We start from the raw sequence: 26,194 nt of genomic DNA, 5'->3' as shown, positions 1-26,194 counted from the left end.
CAAGTATAGAAGATCTTGTAACTTAGCAGCTTTGGCCGGAAGTGGGCCGTTGTACAAAGCTTCGGAATGATTGTGGCTAGTAACTACCGGAGTTGTGATATTATGAGCTTTCCTTAAATTTCTTTTCGGGTTTCGTTTAACTTTGCATTCAAACAGCGAGCTTGCAAATAACCCGGAATAGATATTCTTGTGAAAGATTAATTGAGGGCTATTTTTCCAGATTCCCAACACTCAAATAGGTCTCGTAGACATTCGGCATTTCTTAGGATACTTATTGGAGAAATTCTTAAACCAATTCACCAAATTAAAAAATCAATACCTTCCCCACAGTCTACCACTTGGAACGGTTTCACTCTGTTGTTGCGGAGGACTTCTCTGCAATTATCCAGAGTTTCCATATAAGCTTTATCATTAATTTAACTCATGTCCTGGTCGCACTCTAGATATGACTATCCTCTGATAGAAAAAAGTACTTTTACAAACTCAAATTATTCTTCTGTCAGAACTAGATTATGAAGGAACCAAAAAACTGTGTAATGTTTATTTTGCCATCCACAAGAGTCGCAAAATATTATCAAATTTTGAACCTGTGATGATAGTACGTTATACACAAAATAATGAATCATCGAACACACATCGTCAGCCCCCTTTTTTGCTATCGATTCGTCATAAGTATAGAAAATAGAGGTAGAATCGGTCAATACATGTACATTAAAGCTTATAAAATTAAGTTGTCGTTTATAGTAGATATCGTATAAGGTCACATTAGGAGTTGGTAAATTTTTTTGGAAGTCTATGTTTATGGCTTCGGTATTGATTGCTTTTGACAACAATTTTCGATATTTTCTTTTCACAGAATAAAATTTTTTACTTCTTACAAGAAGAAGTTGTTTTTCGTTTTTAATACTTTCCATTTTAATCAGTATGTACTCACTACTTTACTATTGTTCATATAAAATCAACTGGCAAACTAGAACACACCGACGAAGTCGCTAAACAAAAAACAGAATCACAGAAATACTGCACCCGACCCTACTTCTTGAGACAGAGAGAGGTCGCCTTCAGACCCTGACCACAGTATATATTCTTTTTAAGCAATATACTGTGCCCTGACGGTTATTTCCTGGCAGCGCGCGGGCTATGATGGTTCTTCCCCAGTACACCGTTTCATTTAAAATTTGTAATAAAATGACTGTAAATGTTTTTACCTTTTACTCCGCACCATCCGAAAGTAATATGTATGTATCACTAAAAAACTTCGTCATCTTAATTTCGCCAAAAGTGGACTATGATTGTTATTCCCACTGACTCCTCAATTATGTTGAGTAACTCTTTCGACGCTCAGCAAATATTACAAGTGCTACAAAACACCTATCAGTTTTAATGGTAGTAATATTAATTTCATCTTCTGTTTCTTTAGTGAGGCAAGTATATTAAATAGATTCTAGTTAAAGCAACGCTCTTTATGGCTCCCTTTCTTCAAAAAGCTCCACCTATTTTAGTAGCTTTAAATGAAAACAGCTGACTTTTTCTGTCTTCTTGAGCTGTATGAAATGTGTAAAAGATTTATATGTTTTAGCAAGGGCTTTGCTACAGCTTTGATAAATTTAAACGCCAAATATATAAATAAACGGGGAAAGGAGCACAATTCGTCAAACTTTTCGTGTATAAAATTGATATCAACAGATTATTATAACGGTATTTCTGTATGCCCTACGTCTTTAGACAGTCGGGTAGATACATACTAATGAACGAAAAACAACGAATGTCTCCTGCTATTTCTACTTCTGCAGTGGTAGCTGCAAAAAGTGCCACCTATTTTGGTAGCCATTTTTTTGTATGTATAAAAGTGGAAAATATTTGAATATTTTTTATGTAAGGACTCTGGGAAACATTTAAATATTTTTTATGTAAGGACTCTTAAATATATCACAATAACTAAAATTCTTCTCAGCATCTCGTTGTTGGTCACGTGCTCTATCCAAGAGATCATCAGCATCCTTCGAAAAACTCACATCTCAAACTCTTCTACAAGTCTCATACTTGTGATTTCGAGAGTCCATGTTTCCACTCCGTATAGCAATATGGAATAAATGAATGTATAGGACAAAATTATGTATAGAACAAAAGAAATAAAACACAAAAAAATAAAAGTAGGTAATATAAGTCGAAAATAATTTAATTTTAGTGGAATATGTAGAGTTAATCTCACTTCTGAAACACTAATCAAACTTTTTAGATCTCAATTTACTTTACTTTATTCTTGCAACAATTTATTATTTGCAACTACAATATTTATTATTATTTTATTTAGAATTTCAGGATATTTCAGGATTTCAGGATTTATTAAATAGTGTATGGTCACTTAAAATGGTTAATTAATTTGGGTTTAGATAAGACAGCAAATTAAGCTTATTCAAAGTTTATATTATTTAAACTGACAATATATCTTATAGTAAGCTTTCTTCTTTCTTTTTATTTGGTTTTCTATTTTTGTTGTCGACTAGTTGCAGTTGGGTTTTCTTTATAGTGTTATTTAAAGGTAAAAAATCCTTTTTAATTTTATACTTTCGTTGTGGAAAGTGATAAACTTGTCGGCATATTTTTAAATTTTTTATGGCGGTATTAATGAAATTGCAGATATATAGTATGTATATATATATATATATATATATATATATATATATATATATATATATATATATATATATATATACCGGTATTTACGCGGTAGGGATCTAGGGAGGAGTATCGCCGAGCTGCAAGCCCTTATCTCTTGCCGTACTGCTCCACCATAGGCCAATCAGACATCAACATATTTTAGTCTAAACCGCAGATTCATTTAGAATTTTAAACTGCTGCGTTAGCCTTTTTGTTTTCTGTACACCGAGCTGAGGATCGAACTCACATCCACTGGACCACTCGCAGTAAAGCGAATGAGAACCGGCCGCCCAGCCCGCTTGGCTATCTGACCGACAGATATAGCAGATATAGTACAGATATAGGCAGATATAATAAACTGATAATAAAGTAAAGGCTACTGTTTAGGAGCAGTCAGACGTTGTTCATGCAAAAAATTCCAGTGTTTGGCATGTGTGGGGTAATTCATACATCACCACACCAATACAAGGTTAAAGCTTGAAAAGTATCAGTATCAGTTACCACTTAGTGTAAAATAAAGCGCTATTTTTCAAGATTATCAGTTACTTCGAGAGCAATAATAATTGACTTTGCTCGCATAATCGCGAAATAAAGACGAATTAAACTAAGTAGTAATTCACATGTTACTCAGTTATCAGTAAAATTTTATTATTAAAAATGCACCATTTACGTGTTAGATATAGTTTTTTAGGTATTTTAGAAAAATCCGTCCTCTATAAAAATAAATTTATGTCATTGCTCGGTTGTTTGAACTTTTAATCCCCGAACAGTAATCTTCTAACCGATAACCCGTTCAATTTCCTGGCTACCATCTATATTCTTTTTTAGAGTCAACAGCAATGTCCCCCGATGGCAGAAATCTCCCCGTGCTCCTGTACGGTCAAAAAGAATGGCCTGGACATCCTCTGCGAGTTCACCGATCAACAACACATTAACGATGCCATGGGAAAACTTAAAGGAAAATCTCTGACCATTTTTTATTTGAAGTTGAGACACAACAACCTGCGGAAATTAACTGGTTTTATTTTCCTCGGTTTAGACATCAGACATCTTACTATACACAATAGCAGTTTGTCGGTTGTGGAAGAAGCCTCACTCAGTTCGATCGGTAAGTTTATTTCTATTCTTTTATGAGCATTGAAAGCTGATACATTTTTTATAAATATCATAACATGTCCTGCCAGACAAAATACATATATCTGCCGTTATTAAATCGTAAAAAATAGAAAGGTATTATCCAGAGAATTCAAATGTACCATAGATACTTTTAGGCGAGCGGTTTACCCCTCAAAAGACGCTTAGAAACAGAATATACCGACTAAAATTCTTTTTGCATTTCGAATGCACCAAACCTTTTTTATTCGATTCTATATATTTTTCCAAGATGAAATGTATTTTTTTTAATTTTTACAAGTGGGCCGGCAATTGTTATTAACAAATAACTTATACAAAAAAGCAATTTCACCGAATTGCTTCGGAATCAATTTTTTTAGATGTATCTCATCAAAATAAACACTTTTTCTCTCCTGATAATTTTTCGAAACATGCTTCCTTTTCGAGTTATTTGCATTTTTTTATTGAAAAAATGCAAAAATGCCTTAATTAGTGATTTTTGGAATTTTTTTTCTAAAAAACTACTAAATGAATTGCCATTTTACAAATAGCTTTATAATCTTTAAACCGTCGAGTACAAGTTAGAATATTTTGACAAGGATAATTTTTTCTATCTTGCTAAAAACGTGGTCCCAAATATTTCGAATATGCCTTTCGAGCAGTCTACCGCTAAGTGTGTACAGCGGTTTCGGCGATACAGGCGTGCGGCGCGTAGAAATATTTGTTTAAATTTAAAAAATTAATTCAATACAAATATTACGTACAATTTTTAAAAAAAAAAGATATTTCTAATTATTTTTATATAGACATATTATAATTAAAACAATTAAAATTAATTTTTTACAATGCTATAATAATGTAATTTTTCTTTTAATGTACGTGGTGACTATATTATTGAATGTTTTATTACAGTGAAATACATTAAGCAATATATAATTAATTTTCATTGAAAAATATAATAAAATTAAAATATAATATTAATTATACATCGTTTTCATTGTCAATGATTTGAAAATTTTCGTCAACAGCAACAGGATTTCCATCTAATAAGCTGATTTCATTGTCTTCAATAGAGTCATCTTTAACATTTTTACAATTCTCTGGTGTACATGCACATACTGCGCAGCATTCTAAATTATAGGAAATACAATTACAATTTTTCGTAGAACATATTCCGGTACATGAGCAGAAATACTTTTGTAACATATCTAAACTAGCTTCGCCTTCAAAATAATTAAAATCGAAACAATTATTTTCCATTGTCCAACCATGGGTTAATGGATCAAGAGATGAAATAATATTGTTTTTTTGCTTGAATCTATTCATTTATTTGCCACTTTGCTCTTAAGTAATGTTGTAATAATTCTGGTTTCGAAGGTGGTAATTTTTTACTAGATACATTTTTTTAGCTCCTACAGCACCTCAACCGCTGTACACGCTTAGCGGGATACTCTCGAAAGGCATATTCGAAATATTTGGGTCCACGTTTTTAGCAAGATATAAACCATTTATCCTTGTCAAAATATTCTAACTTGTACTCGACGGTTTAAAGATTATAAAGCTATTTGTAAAATTGCAATTCATTTAGTAGTTTTTTAGAAAAAAAAAAATCCCAAAAATCACTAATTAAGGCATTTTTTCAATAAAAAAATGCAAATAACTCGAAAAGGAAGCATTTTTCGAAAAATTATCAAGAAAGAAAAAGTGTTTAATTTGATGAGATACACCTAAAAAAATTAATTCCGAAACAATTCGGTGAAATTGTTTTTTTGTATAAGTTATTTGTTAATAACAATTGCCGGCCCACTTGTAAAAATTAAAAAAAAAAAATACATTTCATCTTGGAAAAATAATATAGAATCGAATAAAAAAGGTTTAGTGCATTAGAAATGCAAAAAGAATTTTAGTCGGTTGATGCTCTGCTTATAGGGGTAAACCGCTCGCCTATTTATATCTGCAGAACATGAACAATCTACTGTGTGTGTCTACAATAACATAAAATAATAATGAATGTTAGGAAAAAGGGTTTTATACTCACCATTGGCGTAAAATTGTTGCAGTTATTTATTAAGACAATACTGGGTGACCGGTTTTTTTTCTTCTTCTTTAAGTTCCATCTTCTATCGAAGGTTGGAAATCATCATGGCTATGTGGACTCTGTTAACTGCCACTCTAAAAAGTTCTGCACTACTGCATTCAAATCATTCCCTTAAGTTCTTGAGCCAGGATATTCTTGGTCTTCCCACATTTCGCTTTCCTCGGATTTTGCCTTGCATAATAAGTTGTAATAATGCGTATTTTTGCCCTCTCATCACATGTCCTAAGTACTCAAGTTTTCGTCTTTTGATAATTAATATTATTTCCGCCTCATTTCCTATCCTTCTAGTTACTTCCACGTTTGACATTCTTTGAATCCATGATATTCGTAGGATTCTTCTCTAACACCAAAATTCAAAGGCGGTCAACTTATTCAGATGGACTTGTTTTAGTGTCCACGCTTCCAAGCCATAAAGAAGAGTAAAGAACACGTAACATCGCACGTAACAACACGTATTCTCAGGAGTGGTTCTAACCTTATATCCCGACAACAAAGAAACTTTGTAAGTTTAATGAATGATGCACGTGCAATTTCAGTGCGTGTCCTAATTTCTTTGGTTTAGTCTACATCTGATGTTATCCATGTTCCTAAGTATTTATAGTTATTAACACTCAATTGCAGTATCTTCAATAGTCAGTTGGATATTTGCATGTGCAGATTTAGTCATGATCATGCATTTAGTTTTCTTTAAATTTATCTTCAGTCCGTACTCATGACAGCATTCATTAAGGCATTACAATACGTTCTGTAAATCATTGTTGTTATCCGTCATTATTAATTCGTCATTGTTGTTATCCAGTTCTTCTGTTTACAAGTTAAACAGCATCATCAGGCCCATCTGCACTCCAATTGTAATCCGTTTTTATCTATAAATAGACTATTACTTGTTGTTTTTATTATTATGTATAAAATGTAAACAAAAAACATTTACCTACCGGTTAAGATGCATATTTTTTTCGAAATTAAAAGATTTACGGTATATAAATGATAATGAGAATAAAATTAGGCGGAGTAAGACATTATCGTCTGTCTTAAAAAATCGACTTATATCTGCAAAATGTTCGTTTAGTATTTACAGATTTTATCGGTGCGTGGCATCGAGTTAGAATCTATGGAGAAGCTATGAGCATATTAACGTGTGTATTAAAAACGGCGTAGGTAGGCGTGGCTAACGATGATACCAATATGGCGTTGGGATCATGACCGGGCTCAATAATATTAAAACTACTATAAAAATATGACTAGTTATTCAGAAGATTTAATCATAATCTAAAAATGTGCAATACATTTTTAATAAACTATGATTTATTTATCCCGCGGTAAACACTAAAAACACGATATATTATACATAAAGATAAATTAATACACGAAAATTGTTGCGTTTCGATTTTCGTATATTTATCGTCCTTACTCGACGCAATGAGTACAAGAAAGATGGTAATTTATATGGGTAAATTGTTGATACATAGTGAAATATAAATATTCCCAGCATCGCTCTTAATGGCTTGATTAAGCGTGAGTATACAATTTACTTTAATTGCTATCGACACATTTAACTTTAACATAAATTAATACAGTCAAATACTATTAATTTATTCTCTGAAGAACGGACCATTACTTTGTTTACATATTTGTATACTAACCTGTAGAACGTTATTCCTGAAGATTTTTATTAACATTTCTTCTGCTACTGCAACTACGTTGAGAACAAGAAACCATTATTATGCACTATCACAATATATTTACAGTTTCTATAAAAGTATTATAAAACTAAAAATATTCGAAAAACAACAAACCTAAACAAACATATAGGATCTGTCAAAAGTGTCAAAACAATCTTAACAATACGGCCGAAGTGAGTTCATTTTTAGTCACGTGATACCCTGTCCATAGATTCCAACTCGATGGTGCGTGGAAACTTACCGACCGTATCCGAACGATTAAACATAAAAATTTAACATAATTGCCATCAGTCAGATTTGACAAGTTGGTCAAAGTGAATTTTTAACGATGCCACGCATAAATAAATATTATAGTATGGTGCCACGTCAGTTAAGTAAGTTTGACAAAACGAGAATAATTTCTAAAATAGAAGATGGTTGGTCTGTCCGACAACTGGTTTAAGAGTTAAATAAAAGCAAAATCACAATCCACAATATATTAAAAAAAGATGGGAAAATGAGCAGAAAACTATATTCCGTCAAGTGATAAGTCCGGACGTTTCTTTATAAATATACTTCATCTAATTTACATACCGTTGCACGTCATCGGCGTCATAGCCCGTGACGTCACATGATACCAACACGAAATATTTAGGCGGTAGGTGTGTTCTTTTTTAAAATCACTTTGCCGAGTACACTGGCATTACAGCCACTAGACATATTTTATTATATACGCGCAGAACTAATACTTAGATTTCTATTAATGTTAACTTAAAGAAATAGACAACAATATGTTTCATTTAATTTGTATAAATGCATTATAAAGTGTTTTTATGAAGAAAATTTGTTCGGAACACACTATAACTGTAATCGAACGAAGGTGAAATTTTGGCATAAATTGGTAACACTTATTTGACAGTTGCGGTGTTGACACTTTTTGTACTTTATTATTTTAAATTTTAAAGTAAATACCTCTTGTTTTATATTTTTACCTATTTAATAAAATCTGTTCTTTTTAGAACAAAATTAGTGTGTTTTATTTCAAAAATGTCACGTAAGAATTTAAATAGTCGTTGTAAAGAGTAGAATAATAATTATGTGACCTATTTGATTTAAAATGGATTCAGGATTTTTTTATACTTTGGCAACTATGTCAACTTCGATCTCTGACGTAGATAATGACGTGCAACGGTTTGTAAATTAGATGGATGTATTTGGGCTTGAATGTATAAAGGAGGTTTAGGAATGTGCTGGAGAATTAAAGGTCGATTGAATACTGGCAGCTATTTACATATTTTAGATAATGTGATGTTTCCATCGGTTGGGGAAATTTTTCCCAACAATAATTTTATTTTCCAGCATGACAACTGTTCAATCCACTCAGCTCACCGTGTAGGGGATTAACTTATGGAAAATAACATTAAAGCTCTTCCGTGGCCCTCTAAAAATCTAGATATTATTCCAATAGAAAACGTTTTGAAGTTAAAAATTCTTTGGACGAACACACAAACACATTTAATAATGATGAAGTTAAATGTGTCGATAGCAATTAAAGTAAATTGTATACTCACGCTTAATCAAGCCATTAAGAGCGATGCTGGGAATATTTATATTCCACTATGCATCAACAATTTACCCATATAAATTACCATCTTTCTTGTACTCATTGCGTCGAGTAAGAACGATAAATATGTCTCTAAAAGATGTCTCTAGTAGCATACTCTGGTAATTATTTTTTCTATAATTGCCAGAGTAGTCGGTGCGTTTTGGTTTGGTTTGAGTTTTCTTACAAACTCTCTCTGATGACGGGTAGACCCATAAACACGTGTTAGGGAGTGGTAAAAAACTCAAATTAAATCGGAACGCAACCATTTTCGTATATTTATCGTTCTTACTCGACGCAATGAGTACAAGAAAGATGGTAATTTATATGGGTAAATTGTTGATGCATAGTGGAATATAAATATTCCCAGCATCGCTCTTAATGGCTTGATTAAGCGTGAGTATACAATTTACTTTAATTGCTATCGACACATTTAACTTCATCTTTCATCACTAGATGTCTCTAGTAGCATACTCTGGTAATTATTTTTTTCTATAATTGCCAGAGTAGTCGGTGCGTTTTGGTTTGGTTTGAGTTTTCTTACAAACTCTCTCTGATGACGGGTAGACTCAGAAACACGTGTTAGGGAGTGGTAAGAAACTCAAATTAAATCGAAACGCAGCCATTTTCGTACATTTGATAATGATCGTCGCAGTCTTTTTAACCTTTATAGTTTAAAAAGTATAAGAAATTAAAATTTAATTTAAATATAACTTATTGGGCAACAGGACATCTTGTCTAGCAACTTCGACTCGGTTGGAAGGAATATTGGAAATAGCTTGAGAAAGAGGAGTGACAGAAAAATTGAATTGTTTTGACAAAACTCTATAGCTGAATCGGATATGTAAATATCTGTTCTGAAGCTATTTCTTGTGGCATGTTTAAGTAATTACTATTTAAATGGGAATAAGCCACAATTAAAGGTTAAAGTACGTTTATTGACATTTCAATTTCCACTTCGGAAATCGTTCTCAAAATACAAACATTTGTATTTACAATTTGCAATTTACTAATGTTTGTATTTTGAGAACGATTTCCGAAGTGAAAATTGAAATGTCAATAAACGTACTTTAACCTTTAATTGTGGCTTATTCCCATTTAGATAGTAAATATCTGAGAGATTACGTACAATATTACAAGGTTGTTAATTCAAAAGGGTGTGTAGATTTATTTTGGCAAGTTTATTTTGGTGAGTCAATGATGGAAGTTAATTCTGAAGCGTCTTTGCTATTGCTTGATATTCTTATTCAGAAACATCTACCTCACAGTGTTTCCTATTCCGCGTACCGGAATCTCACCCATACAAATCGTTATCATAATACCCAGTCACATCATCACCCCGCCCAACTCAATTCAATTATTAACACTCTTGTTCCATAAGACTTAGCGACGACAATCACAGATCATTTGAAATCAATTCAAGAAGGCAAACACTTATAAAACAACTAATACAAAACCCAAATCAATAGGAGTATTCAAAAATATCTAAACTCCATTTTATCCGAAACAGAAACATTTCCGCCTGATCAAGCCAAAATCTTTCTACCTTTTATCAAAAGTGTCTCTGACAAGATCAGTAGAACATAATAATTTAAATCTTCCTAAAAATTTGTTCAATCTGAGCTAAGTAACATACAAGGAGACGAAGGTCCAGAAATAACGGAAGAAGAAGTAATGTACGCACTAAAAAGAATGAAAAATGGTAAAGCCCCAGGTCCAGATAAAATACCAACGGAAATCCTTAAACTAATAGAAAAAGACTTGATTTACATTTTAGTTAAACTTTCCAATAGCATTTATACATCAGGAAAAATACCACAAGAATGGCTTTTATCCACCTTTGTTACTATACCAAAAAAGATAAATGCCAAACAATGCAGTGATTACCGTACAATCAGTCTGATGAGCCATGTACTGAAAATATTTCTGAAAATTATACACTCTAGAGTACACAGAAAACTGGAAATGGACATCAATAATACCCAGTTTGGATTCCGAAATGGACTTGGAACAAGAGAGGCGTTGTTTGCACTGAACGATATGTCTCAAAGATGTCTTCATGATGTATTCATGTGTTTCATAGATTACAACAAGGCCTTTGATAAAGTGCGGCATGATCACCTAATCAGACTCCTGACAGAAAGAATTTAGATAAACGAGACATCCGACTAATAGCAAATATGTACTACAATCAGAAAGCAGTAGTGAGAGTAGAGAATAATACCACTGAAGAAATTGAAATAAAGCGAGGTGTGAGACAAGGGTGTATACTGTCACCAACCCTGTTTAATCTCTATTCCGAAGACGTAATGAATAGAACACTCTCTGAGCAATCCGTAGGTATTAAAATAAATGGTGTTAGATTAAACAATCTGAGATTTGCCGACGACACCGTTCTGATCGCAGAAACACTTGAAGAGCTACAGACATTGGTGAATAAGATAGCAGACTGCAACGAAGAATATGGACTATCTTTGAACATAAAGAAAACTAAATTTATGGTAATATCGAAATCAACACAAAATGTCCAAAATTTATATTTACACAATGAAATTATCGATCGAGTTAGCAAATACAAATATTTAGGCACTTTTATAAATGAAGACAACGATAGCTCAGCAAAAATCAAAATAAGAATAGAAAAAGCCAGATCCATATTCACTAAAATGAAGAGAGTGTTCTGCGGAAGAGATTTGAGCCTTGAAATGAAACTTCGCCTGATGAGATGTTACGTACTTTCTGTGCTGTTCTACGGAATGGAGTCATGGACGTTGAAAAAGATTGATACCAAAAAATTAGAGGCATTTGAACTGTGGATGTATCGCAGAATCCTGAGAATATCATGGACAGAGAGAGTCACAAATGTCGATGTCTTGAGAAGAATGAATAAAGAAAAGGAAGTCATATTTACGATCAAAAAACGAAAACTGCAATACTCGGGACACATTACAAGAGGCGAAAGATATGAACTGCTTCGAATAATTATGCAAGGGAAAATAGCAGGAAAAAGGTCCATAGGAAGAAGACGAAACTCCTGGCTAAAGAATCTACGGGAATGGTATAGCTGTAGCAGCAACGAATTGTTTCGGTCAGCAGTTTCGAAAATACGTATAGCCCTGATGATCGCCAACCTTCGGAACGAAGATGGCACTTGAAGAAGAAGAAAAATTTAAATTTTATTAATTAAAAAAAAATATTTGGAAAGTGCCGTTGCCAATATTGTACAATCTCAACCGAAAAAGAAAACCTGCTAACCTGAAAAGAGTTAAAAAACCTGCCTCCAAGGGGCATCTTTAAAACCAAACACATCTCCGTATTCAATAATTTCGTTGTTAAAGCAAATATTTTTGAATATTGTACTTATTCAGAGTACATCTAAATATTAACAAAGGTCATTTTATCGATTCAGCGGTATAAAAGTCACGAACAAAAAAATATTTTCCCTACGGAGATAAAAATGGAAGCAAGCGGTTCGGAATAAAATTCGATAAATTATTAAAACTGAAATCGAACACAACAAAAGCAATGTATACAGGAATATTTTATGGTACAATTTTTTTGTGGTTAAGATAAGCAAAGGATATTTTTTCGTATCGCAGTTGATTTTTGTGTCTTGCTTTTTCTAACGCATCAAGAATTTTAAACAAAACATGCTTGCTGAATAGATGTAAATTAAAAAAAATCAATTTTTTTCTGGGATCCGTAATAACTAAGAAAAAGGCGTCTTCACTAAATGCAATTATAATAAAATAAATTAGTTTGCCGAAAAAAAAAACTATACAATTAAATAAAAGAATTAAATATACTGTTTTAATTATTTATAATTATTATACATTTATATAAATTTTTTTAAAGCCCTTCTCTCTATTTGGATAGCCAAATATGGGTCTCTCCTTATTCTCGCCATTCATCTCTGTTGTTTGTAAGACGTTTCCACATTGTCCTTGCAGTTCTTTTAACCCTACATCAAGCGCGCCGACTACCGTTTCATAACCGGGCGCGCTGTGTATTTTGTACACACAACACATTTTAGTTGATTTTACCAAATTTAGTGCGTTTTAACAAAATGACAACCACGATTTACAAAAATAGTTTATTATTACATAAAATAATAAACATAAAACATGTACCTACGGGTTACTTAACTCGATTTCTTCTGATTGATGCCGTTCATTGTTCTTACATTTTACGCAGGTAATTGTGGTTTCTGAATGCATTTTACATACAAATATTCTACATAGCCCACATCTAACTGTTGTGCTGGAATTTTTTGAGCCTGGACATATTGCACAACGTCCACGTTTTCTAGAGCTTTGCACTTCTGTTCTAGTAGGTTCTTCACATGATTTATATTTCATTAGAAAACCTTGAATATCCTGAGGAAGATATCGCATTGTCGCTCTTTCTAAAATATGTACTTTCATTAAACTCAAGCTTAAATTCTTTAGAAAAATTCGGCGACATATTTTGGGATTTGTTTTATTGGCACAAAACAATACCTGCGCGTTGATACCCGCCATATCCATTAGAGAAAAAAATATAATTAGTTTCCATCTTCTGGTTATTCTTTTTACAGAATACGATGCACACATTTGGTCAATAGTATCCACACCGCCTTTTGTGGCATTATAATCTAGAATAATTTCTGGTTTTTTAGTTTCGACGTCTACGGTGGCAGTGTCATGCATCGTGGATAAAAGTATGACCGACTTACTTTTTTTTGGAACAAATGAAACCAAAGTGACATTTTTCTGGAATCCAAAGAGTGACTTTCCCACTTCTTTTTGTTTTTGGGGTAAACATTCAATAGGTATTTCCCTTTTGTTTTTTTCTCAAAGTGCCAATTGTAGTTATTTTATTTTCCAAAAGGGAAATAGCTAAAGGATAACTGGTATACCAATTATCGGTTGTCAAATTGCGATTTGAACCTTTTATATAATCAATAAGCCTATCTACAATATCACTGGGAGAGTTTGATACAGCATAAGGCCCCTCAGGTTGCCGTCCACAATAAACCTCTAAATTTCCAACAAAGTAAGTTTGTGCATCTCCCAAAATGAACAGCTTGATACCGTATTTTGCTGGTTTATTTGGTAAATACTGGATGAAACTACAACGTCCTCTGAATCCCTCTAGTTTTTCGTCTATTGTAACAAATTCACCAAGACTATAGGAATTTTTACAGTTACTAAGAAATGCGTCCAATATTTTTCTACTTGGTGCAAGTTTGTCATATATTTTCCGTTCACGTCTTGTGGTTTTGTCATCAAAGAGCATTGAACGTAACAAAAATAAAAATCTTTTGTAACTCATTACAGCTCTAAGAATTTCTATACCTGTTCCATCAGATGTCCAAAGTTCAAGTGCGTTAGTATGGTTAGCCTTTTTAGTGCCTAGGAGGTAAAGCACTCCCAGTAACGCCATTATTTCACTTTTTGAAGTATATTTCATATCTCGTTCTCTTTTATATTGAACAGATTCTTTTTTACTATCAATGTACAAATTAGTAAATTGTACGATGTTCTCTAATATATCAGAATCTATAATTTTTTCAAAAGCTGAAAATTCTGAGGTTACTATTGAAGCCACTGCCTTTGGTCCTGGAAGTATGTTGATAATATTTTTCTTTTTAATTTTTGATTGCGATGACAACGAAGTCTTACGCCATGCAGTTTTTTTATCTTTACCTTGAAAATATTCGAAAGCAGTCGTACTTACTGCAGTATTATCCTCGAAGTTACTGGCTCTGTCGTGGTCATTCTGTTCTTGTTCAGATTCAGAATTGTGGTCATCATGGTGTATTATTTCTTCATCTGTCTCAGATTCATCGGAATATTCTATTTCACTAGTTTCTGTTTCTGGATCTTCATTAAGAATTTTATATAACTCAGCCTCAGTTAAAAACTTCTTTCTAGCCCTGTAAAAATAAAAAAAAGTAACACACAAATAATATACCAATGCAACTAAATTCTTACATGATATTCTCTCAGCGTAGCCGTTATATTCCTTCTCAATTATGTTACAATATCCTGTTCAACCTAAAATAAAGTAAAACTAAAGTTAATTTGACTTTAATTTCGAATTACAACTTTTTATAAAGTAAAATAGTTAATGGATAAAATACTTACACTAGAAGGCGCGCCGTGTACTATGTACACAAGACCGTCACACTCTCGTATTTCTAAGAATTCTCACAAAACTCAGCTGCAACAAAAAATATTACTCAACTATTCGAACGACAGATCTCTACTGGATGAATAGACGCGACGATATCGCCAGATTGACGACACTTCTATTTTTAGACGACTTTTTCTATTGGACGTGTACAAAATACACGGGCGCGCCCGCTCGAGGGTTAATATCGTCACTCCAGCGCATTTGCGGTCTTCCTCGTGGTCTTTTGGCTTCATATGGCCGCCAATTATCGATTTCTTTATTCCATCGGCCATCCTTAAGACGTTCGTTATGTCTAGCCCATTTCCATTTCAGTTTAGCTGCCTCTTCGACAGCATCTTTTACTTTTGTTCTATTACGAATGTTTTCATTGGTTTTATTGTCTTTGAGTGAGATAAGTTATGAGAGTCTTCCGAATACTGCCCATCCCATTTTTACACGTCTGCTTATTTCGGTAGTCTGACTTTCTTTGCTTACCTTGACATTTTGACCCAGATATATATATATATATATATATATATATATATATATATATATATATATATATATATATTCCTCTACGTGATCTATTCATGTCCCTTGGATGTTTATCATAGGTTTGTCATCTTTGTTTGACATTAGTTTAGTTTTGCTGAAATTCACTTTTAGTCCTTTTTTTTAGGGATTCTGTGTTTATTCGCTATTCTGTGGTGCATTCCACGTGTCGGCTATTAGTACATCATCTGCGTATCTAAGATGGTTCAAGTATCTTCCGTTAATAGGGATTCACTTATTTTCCCAGTCTGTTGACTTAAAGATATCTTTTAGGGCAGATGTAAATAATTTTGGAGATATTGTGTCTCCTTGTCTTTTATTTATATAAATAATATACACTTATTAATCCAATTTAAATATTTTTTAGAAAATATTAGTAAAATTCAATGATTTTTTTTAATAAAAATTTAATTAATTTATTTTTTTCGGGATTTTCCGAGAGGTGAAAATAGTACAATTTTTAATATTTCGTTTTTCAGTTTTGAAAAATTAAGCTCACGCTCATATTATAAATTAATTTTCTAAGCGTATATCTTTCAAATTATATCCGTTAGACCCCCACCATTATACTTTTTTGAGTTTAGTGTATTTTTATCGATTTAAAAATGTCCTAAAATACAGGGTGTTACATTTAAAAAAAGAGTAATGACGTCATCACTGTAATGTGTATCACCTTGTATAAGAAAATTTTATTGTAAAATGTAGAACATTAAATTTAAAAATCGACGTGTTTTAGATTTTTTTAAAAAGGCTTTTCATATAGAAAATATCGAATTTATTCCACACTTTACGGACACACTGTATAACATTGCTTTTACAAAATTTTGTTTAAGTCATAGACTGCAGAAAACATTTTTCAGTTTTTATTTCTTTTCAACTGTGTTGAGATTTCCTTGTGTTCGTGATTTACACATTATTTCTTATATTATTTCAATATTTTATAGGTTCAATCAATATGTCTATACTTGATTTAAAAAAACTAATTTTTGAAAGTTTGATAGCCTATATAACCAAAAAAATTCTCATTAAATTCTCCTAAGACTTCTTTCTTGTGGCGTGTCTAATGTAAATGTCGCTGTTCCGGAAGTATATTGACAAAATTTATAAAAACTGAAATTTTACAAGAGACGACAAAACCAAAATCCTGTTGCTGAAAACATATAGGTAACACTTTTTTTACATTTCTATCAGAATAGGAGTTGGAAATCCAAGTAAAAATGTAAAGATTAAGTTATCAAATAGTTCAGTCGTCAGAGAGTTGACCCCTAAAAATCATACGAACAAGCCGAATTTTGCAGAGAATATTAATTTTGGGACCCCAAAAAAAGATGCAATAAAATTAAACTTTTACTGCCGGACTTCCCCCTAAACCGCCCTCGCATGGGGTAAAAACGCAAATAAATCGATTTACCAAGAATCTGTATGCCGAAACCAAATGTTTCAAATAAAAAATGTAGCTAAGATAATTTTGAATAAAAAAGTTAATTAGCACTTTTTCTGTAGAATAAACCGTTCTTTAAGAAAGAACGCTTGAAGCTACCGACGATTTTTAAAGTCAGTTGCGCGTTGTGTATCAAGTCGACGGTAAAAATTCAATATGTTCTGATCGGAGTGTGCTATTGACAAAACTCAAAATCCCTTTTTTATTTAAAAAGCGTAGTTTTCTTGTGCAATTTTTTTATTTTGTAGGAAATAAAGTGAGTTTCTATAAATCTCTTCAATAACTAAACGTTGCGCGATTTTTGCTATTGTTTACAATTCACGTTAGATCAATAAAATTTATTACTTTAGTTGACCGGTCATAGCAAAATTTTGATTTTTAGAGAGCAATCTTCCAAATCTATAGAAATTTGAATTTGAAGTTGTGCCAACCAATATGGGGCATTTGAAATATGACTAAAAACTCAGAATGTATGTAAATATGTGCATTACAAACAATCACATGTCTTGGAAAGTGCCTCCAAGAAGATGGTTTTGAGTATAATTTGTAGCAGAAGATGTAGTTTTTGAAAAACATACTAATGTAGTTTAAAAGGAGCAGTTTTAAATGTTTTAGAACGTTTGTAATGTGAAAGTTAAAATTCAGCATATTTGAAATACCTCACATTTGTTGCCAAAACTTAAAACTAAAATTTCATGTTATAGGTTTTAAAGATTAGGGTCTAGTTACCTATCGAAACTTTATAGTGTTTCGGTAATAAAAAGGGTAAATAGTATTGACCCCCTGAGAATCATAAAAATTGGAAAAAATCTGGCCACGTTTATTTACTTAACGCCTTTTTAAAAACTCTATTATTTGCGAGAAAATACACAAAATGCTTAGAAAAGCTGCATTCTTTATTTTTAAAACGCATCTTGATTTTTGTCGATTGAAAGCTCGGATCAAAAGATATCGAATTTTTACCGACGAGCTGATACAAATTGAATATATTGAATGATATTGAACGTTGATGAACATTGAGTCACTTAGGATTATCTACTAAAGTGCTGAATTTGTTAAAAAGTATGTTCGCGAATACAAAATCGGCAGTCTGGTCAAGGGAAGGTCTATCTGAATGGTTTGATTGTAATGTACGAGTGAGACAGGGATGTCTTTTAAATCCATTACTGTTTGCGCTTTTCTTGAATTACCTACATGAAGCATTGGGAGGCGGTTTGGAGATAAATAGTTTGATTATAAGACTTTTATTATAGGCAGGTGTTTTGGCTTTGATGACAATCAATCCGAAGATGCTACAGCGGGTGATTAATGAACTGGAAAAATACTCCAGGATGTGGAATCTAAAAATAAATTAAGATAAATCCAAAATTCTTGTATTCAGAAGATGAGGTAGTGTAATCAGGGAATCTTGGAAACTGAATGATCGAGTATTAGAGGTAGTGAATAACTATAATTATTTGGGAATGATACTAACACTCAAGTTGTCGTTTAAAGTGCCAGAGTTTGGCAAAAGTGGCGATTCGCACGGCTTGGAGTAGTTTAGTGTCTAAGGCTGATATACTTTTTTTTGGCTAAAGTAACAGTATATGAGTCGGTGGTAAGATCAATTTTGACTTCTGGGTCTCAGGTAAGGGGTCTTTTTGAGTAAGATGAGGTGGAAATAATCACAAGATTTTATATAAAAAAATATTTTCTTGTCCAAGCTATTGCCCTAACTTTATGTTAGATTTGGAGACAGCGATATTTGTATTGCTAGAGTCAGCCTATATACGATGAATTTACAAAAACATACTAGGATATTCGAATGATAGGTTGCCAAAATTTCTTTTAAAGAAAATGATGAGAGCAAGGTGTGTCTGGTGAAAAGATTGGATGAGCATAGGAGAAAAATTTGGTATTGAGGTAAGGTGTGAATAGAAGTGGAGAGATAGCTGGCCTAGTATGATTGAGAATATGATAAAAAAAAGGAGGAGATACAGCGTAATTCTGGGAATAGGGCACTCGAATCAAATTTTTGAGGACACTACAAAGAACTACGGGAAGTAGAAGTAAACATGCATTATCTACTGGAAATGGAAAATTTTGGGTACATTCGATAGCTGTTCAAATTAAGATGTGGTGTGGAGTTCTATTTTGAATGATCGACCTGACAGAAATGATTAAAGAGAGCTTTGCTCAATGTGTAACACGAAGGAAAGGGAAGATGTGATACATTTTTTGGGAAAATGTTCGGTGTTGAGACAGATTAGGTTAAAGTGGTTGGGTAGATATGAACTTAGTAGAGTGGAAGTAGTTACTACTACTAACTGAGTTAGCAGGTTATTGTAGGGAGGCATGGCCGTATAGGTATGAGTTAGTGAGTCTATTTAATTACTAAATTTATTAGCATGGTATTAGTTCAATAGACAGAAAATAATAAAATTACCATTAATAATTTTTTTTGCGTATAGCTATTATCTTTTTATCTGTCTTGTCTATCTTGACCATCTTGTGATTATTGTGGTTATTATTATTATTACATAAACAGCTTTTACTCCCTCTAAGGGACATATTCAATCATTTCAAATGGAAGCTATACCTTACTGTTATATATTGTTATTATTGTTTAGTCTAGTGCGAAGTGTTACTCAGTAGGATATACTTCTTCTTCTTCAAGTGCCATCTTCGTTCCGACGGTTGGCGATTATCAGGGCTATACGTATTTTCGAAACTGCTGACCGAAACAATTCGTTGCTGCTACAGCTATACCATTCCCGTAGATTCTTTAGCCAGGAGTTTCGTCTTCTTCCTATGGACCTTTTTCCTGCTATTTTCCCTTGCATAATTATTCGAAGCAGTTCATATCTTTCGCCTCTTGTAATGTGTCCCAAGTATTGTAGTTTTCGTTTTTTGATCGTAAATATGACATCCTTTTCTTTATTCATTCTTCTCAAGACCTCGACATTTGTGACTCTCTCGGTCCATGATATTCTCAGGATTCTGCGATGCATCCACAGTTCAAATGCCTCTAATTTTTTGGTATCAATGTTTTTCAAAGCCATGACTCCATTCCGTAGAACATCACAGAAAGTACGTAACATCTCATTAGGCGAAGTTTCATTTCAAGGCTCAAATCTCTTCCGCAGAACACTCTCTTCATTTTAGTGAATATGGATCTGGCTTTTTCTATTCTTATTTTGATTTCTGCTAAGCTATCGTTGTCTTCATTTATAAAAGTGCCTAAATATTTGTATTTGCTAACTCGATCGATAATTTCATTGTGTAAATATAAATTTTGGACATTTTGTGTTGATTTCGATATTACCATAAATTTAGTTTTCTTTATGTTCAAAGATAGTCCATATTCTTGGCTGCAGTCTGCTATCTTATTCACCAATGTCTGTAGCTCTTCAAGTGTTTCTGCGATCAGAACGGTGTCGTCGGCAAATCTCAGATTGTTTAGTCTAACACCATTTATTTTAATACCTACGGATTGCTCAGAGAGTGTTCTATTCATTACGTCTTCGGAATAGAGATTAAACAGGGTTGGTGACAGTATACACCCTCGTCTCACACCTCGCTTTATTTCAATTTCTTCAGTGGTATTATTCTCTACTCTCACTACTGCTTTCTGATTGTAGTACATATTTGCTATTAGTCGGATGTCTCGTTTATCTAAATTCTTTTCTGTCAGGAGTCTGATTAGGTGATCATGCCGCACTTTATCAAAGGCCTTGTTGTAATCTATGAAACACATGAATACATCTTGATTTATGTCAAGACATCTTTGAGACATAACGTTGAGTGCAAACAACGCCTCTCTTGTTCCAAGTCCATTTCGGAATCCAAACTGGGTATTATTGATGTCCATTTCCAGTTTTCTGTGTACTCTAGAGTGTATAATTTTCAGAAATATTTTCAGTACATGGCTCATCAGACTGATTGTACGGTAATCACTGCATTGTTTGGCATTTATCTTTTTTGGTATAGTAACAAATGTGGATAAAAGCCATTCTTGTGGTATTTTTCCTGATGTATAAATGCTATTGAAAAGTTTAACTAAAATGTGAATCGAGTCTTTTTCTATTAGTTTAAGGATTTCCGTTGGTATTTCATCTGGACCTGGAGCTTTACAATTTTTCATTATTTTTAGTGCGTACATTACTTCTTCTTCCGTTATTTCTGGACCTTCGTCTCCTTGTATGTTACTTAGCTCAGATTGTTGTCTATCATCGGCAAAGAGTTCTTCAATATAGTTTTTCCATGTCTTCAACTGTTCTTCTAGTTCTGTTATTATGTTTCCGTTGACATTATACAGGGTATTTGGCTGCTTACGTTTTTGTGTACCTGCAAGTTCTTTCACTTTTTTATGTACATTAAAAATATCATGTTTTGCCTGCAATTGCTCTATTTCTTCACATTTTCTTTTATAAAAATCTTCTTTTGCTATTCTGATTTCTATTTTGATTTCTTTCTGTATTTGTTTATACCTTTGTTTGTTTTTTCCTTTCATTATTCTCCGATTGTCCATGAGAAGAAGGATCTTATCAGTCATCCACCTTTGCTTTATTTTTGGTTTTTCTTTAGTCAGAATTTTCTTCACAAGACCTGTTATCGCCATTTTTACGTTTTGCCATTTTTTATCTATGTTGTTCGATGGCTGAGATGTTTCTTTTTCATGAAGTATTTTGAAATTATTATTAATACATTTTTGCAGTTTCTCCTTTACCTCCAGGTTACATAAATGACTGACGTCTATCTGATTTGCTCTTCTTTTCTGCTCCAATCTTTTTAGTTTAATACTCATTTGCGCTATTAGAGGGTTATGGTCTGAAAAGACATCTGCGCCTGGGTAAGCTTTAACGGATTTTAACGAGTTTCTGTATCGTTCGTTTATCAGTAAAAAATCAATCTGGTTTCGAATTATTCTTTCGCCATTGTCCTGGGGTGATTTCCACGTATAAAGTCTTCTCTTTGGTAAGTTGAAGAATGTATTAGATGCAATCATGTTGGATATATGCAATCAGTAGGATATACTTCTTCTTCTTCCTTTGCCCTATCCATTTCGGACTTTGGCTATTAACAAGGCTATTTTGACTTTGTTTACGGCACCTCTGAACAGTTCGGTCGATGTTAGTCCGAACCATTGTCGCAGGTTATGCATCCATGAGTGTCGTCTTCTTCCCGGTCCCCTCCTACTGTCGATTCTTCCTTGGACTATTAACTGTAGCAGACGGTACTTAGTATGCCTCATGACATGTCCGAAGTACTCAAGCTTCCGTTTCTTTACGGTGAAGATTATTTCTTTGCTTTTGCCTATTCTCTGCATAACTTCCACGTTAGTGATGTGGTCTGTCCAGGATATCCGAAGAATACGGCGATATATCCACAGCTCAAAGGATTCTAGTTTCTTCAGGGTGGCTTCCGTTGTGGTCCATGCCTCTGCTCCATAGAACAAGACCGGGAAGACATAACACTTGACCAGTCTTAATTTTAGTTCCATTGAGATTTTGCTTGTGAACCACTTTTTCATATTGTTGAACGCGTTTCGCGCTTTTTCAATTCGTGATTTTATTTCTGTTGACTGGTCCCATTTTGTGTTGACTGTGGTTCCAAGGTATGTGTATGTCTCCACTTGTTCTATTTTTCGGTTGTTTAATGTCAATTGCATCGAAGGTTGTTGTGTTCTGCTGATGAGCATGCATTTAGTTTTAACCATATTCTTGACTTGCTGTGTGTATGCTTTGCATGAGTCTTTGAAGCTCGTTGCAGTCATTTGCGATAATAACTGTGTCGTCAGCATATCTAATATTATTGATTACCTCTCCGTTTACTTTGATACCCTCCGAAACTTCTCCCAGTGCTTCTCTGAAGATTTGTTCAGAGTATATACTGAACAGGAGCGGCGAGAGGACGCATCCCTGTCGTACACCCTTTTTAATATCTATCTTCCCACTGTGTAAGTTGCCCATCTTTATCTCAGCACTTTGGTTCGAATAGAGACTGGTTATTATGCGCAAATCCTTGCCATCAATATGCATCTTCCTGAGCATTTCCATGAGTTTATCATGTTTGACCTTATCAAACGCCTTGGAGAAGTCGATGAAGCACAAGGGGACGTCCTTGTGCATGTCTCTGCATCTTTAAATTAAAACTTGCAGACTGAAGATCGCCTCAGAAGAATACTGTTTGTTTACCAAACCTCCTGATGGCATGTGCCAAGGAGAACAAATGTCACTGTTTATTATAAAACTTAAGAGGTCGCTGATTAAATGATATTAGATAAATAATAATGAAGAAAAAATTCAATATTTTGTTTGTAAATAAATTAGCGAAAAATAGCAAATACAACTGGGAATAAATTACGAAATTAACTAGCCATACTCATTATTGTTGTCTGTACAAAGAACATAGACTTACCCTTTGAAATATTGAAGTCGTATTCTTAGCCAGTGGAATCTCGTTGGTATACCACGTCGGGACGCCCGCCGCTGAGGATCGATAGGACGAGAACCGATCACACTAGGTCCGTTTGGTTCGCTGTCTTGGGATGAAGTGATTTGAGACTTAAGACGGTCAGAAAAGAACCCTCTAACCGTTACGTGTGGTCTGTATACCAAGAGGGTACACCAATAAATCACTCTATTGTATTGCGATTTTGAGTGTCGATAATTTAAGTTAATTGTCACGGTAAAACGAAAGCGTACACTTGTTTCTATATTTGTGACCCAAAATACAAAAGAGAAGCCAAATTCTCCGCAATTAAAACATCATAAATGAGATAGCCAGTTTAACAATTTTACGAAATAACAGGAAGCAATATATTTTAACAAAGTCGTTAGAATACAGCATTGAATTAGATCACATTATAGTACACTAAAAGAAAAATATTAAATGTAAAAATATGAAAAGAAATACCACATACTTTCCCAAACAGTCACTAAAAGAGAATATTGTATTGTATTTTTTTTTAATGAGAAATAAAAAGGCATTATTGCTTCAAGCGTTTTTTCTGAGAGAACAGTTCATTCTACATAAAAAAAATGCTAATTAACATTTTTTATGTGAAATATTTTTTTCTATGGCGTACAGATTCTGGTAAATCGATTTTTTTCCGTTTTTCTCCCTCTACGAGGGGGGTTTTATGAGAAATTCCGGGGGTAAAAGTGGTAAACTTTTATGCTTTTTTTTTTTGGCGTCCTAAAATTGACATTTTTGGCAAAATTCAGCTTGTTTGTTATGATTTTTAGATGTTCAGTGGCATTTTCGTCTCTGATGACTGGAGTTGTTTATTAGAAAAAAAAAATAGCATTATGCGATTTCAGTATGATTGATTGATATTTTGATACTTAATAGAACTTACAGTAAAGTTAAATTAGTAAGTCGTAACTTGTAATATAATGGTTCTACTAAGCATCTAAAGAACTTCTAAAACGAACCAAGTTCTTTTTCCTTATTGTTTTTTGTAATCTTCTTCAAGCTTGGATTTGTCTAGTGCATTCTTATAACTATTGCGCTGATCACATTGATCCTTTTTAGGTAAAAAAAAAACAATATTAAATTCAGTATTGAACATTTTTGTGAAATCATCTGTACGCAGCAGGTTTATTAGCCGTAGATCGCTCAGTACAATAATGCCAGTGAATTTCATCAATTGGAAATTCACCATCTATAAACTCCCTGGTAGTTTCCCTTCCCACAGAATGGCCCTCTATTCACGGTATTTAATTTATGTGATACGTCACAGAATTTAAAATTTCTTTGTCGAACTTCTTAAGCTCTTGACACGTGAATGGAAGACCCTCTGGTACTTCCCTTCTTCCACCAGACAGATTTTTTTTTTCACCCGATCACTCACATTTATTCAATATTTTTGTCCTTTTAGCTGATTCGAATAACACAACTCCTTACGCGTCATTATATTTCCGAGAATAAATTTCAATCTTCTCGTAAACAATAGTTAAGTCAATATTCTTTCCGACGAGATTAATCGCACTTCTACTTTTAAGTCACAACTAACAAATCTATCGTTATTCTGCAATAATAAATAAGACTAGTAATGTCAAAGCTGACTAGTATATTGCTGAAATTGCAATCTACATATTTCTGTTAGTTTTTGCAAGAATTGCTGTGAGTTTTAAATACAAGTTGTTGGGTTGTGTGCTAAAGGCTGTAATATGTCCATAAGGAACTTTTGCATTTTGCTGCAAGGAGAACTCATGCTGAGAATCAATTTACAATTTTCAAAAATTTTAAAACTTTTTTTTTGAAACCGATTTTTGGAGTGAATATCTAAATATCAAATATTAGTTAAAAATGTAATTTTCAGTAGTAATATCCCTAGGACATTGATAAGAGACGAGATATTTTCATGACAATCGAAAGCTCGTTCCTTGGTAACAGCACGAAGCCGAAGGCTTTCATCAATGTCCGAGAAATATTCGGCGGACAATTTTTCGAAAAAAAAATCATAACGAAACATTTATTTATTAAAAGTACAGTTAGTGAAAGTACAATTATTAAAATTTAAGTTAACATTAGATTCGTTGCTGTTCTCTACTATAGAAGATCTATTACCCAAATATATTTGTGACTGTAGGTTGTATTTCTGGAAATTTTTTCCATTTATACTTTGAACATTCTCATTGCCGAAACGTGACATTTTAAAATTTATTTGGATGAAGTTGTCAAACTCGATCGTGTTATCATAGGGATTGAAAATTGCACTGAATGCAATTATCAGTCTAATGTTGACATGATTGGGTGAAATTGTTCCACATGACACAAAATGACGAAATTTGAATGGTTGTTAGAACAGTCGAAAAATTATCATTACAATAAATTGTGGCTTTATTTTATATAAACATATTATTTAAAGTTAGTTGACTTTAAATCGTACACTTGTTTATAATGTAACATTTAATCAACAA

The 26,194-nt window shown here is 33.1% G+C and overlaps 2 protein-coding genes across 4 annotated transcripts in view; both read left to right on the top strand.

Annotated features, from left to right (window-relative positions):
• oys (lysophospholipid acyltransferase 6) overlaps window positions 1-26,194 on the top strand; it is a 312,406-nt gene that overhangs the window by 40,014 nt on the left and 246,198 nt on the right. The window lies entirely within an intron of this gene.
• Window positions 1-26,194, top strand: part of LOC140441537 (uncharacterized) — a 464,737-nt gene that overhangs the window by 376,258 nt on the left and 62,285 nt on the right. For all 3 annotated transcript variants that reach the window (XM_072532320.1, XM_072532322.1, XM_072532321.1), the window contains one exon: window positions 3,490-3,769. In XM_072532320.1, coding sequence (XP_072388421.1) covers window positions 3,490-3,769 — 280 coding nt within the window. The remainder of the gene's footprint in view (window positions 1-3,489; window positions 3,770-26,194) is intronic.

This window comes from Diabrotica undecimpunctata, chromosome 5 (assembly GCF_040954645.1).
Source record: "Diabrotica undecimpunctata isolate CICGRU chromosome 5, icDiaUnde3, whole genome shotgun sequence".
Lineage (NCBI taxonomy): Eukaryota > Metazoa > Arthropoda > Insecta > Coleoptera > Chrysomelidae > Diabrotica > Diabrotica undecimpunctata.
Note: the sequence above shows the minus strand (reverse complement) of the source record. Positions and strands in the feature narration are given on the sequence as shown.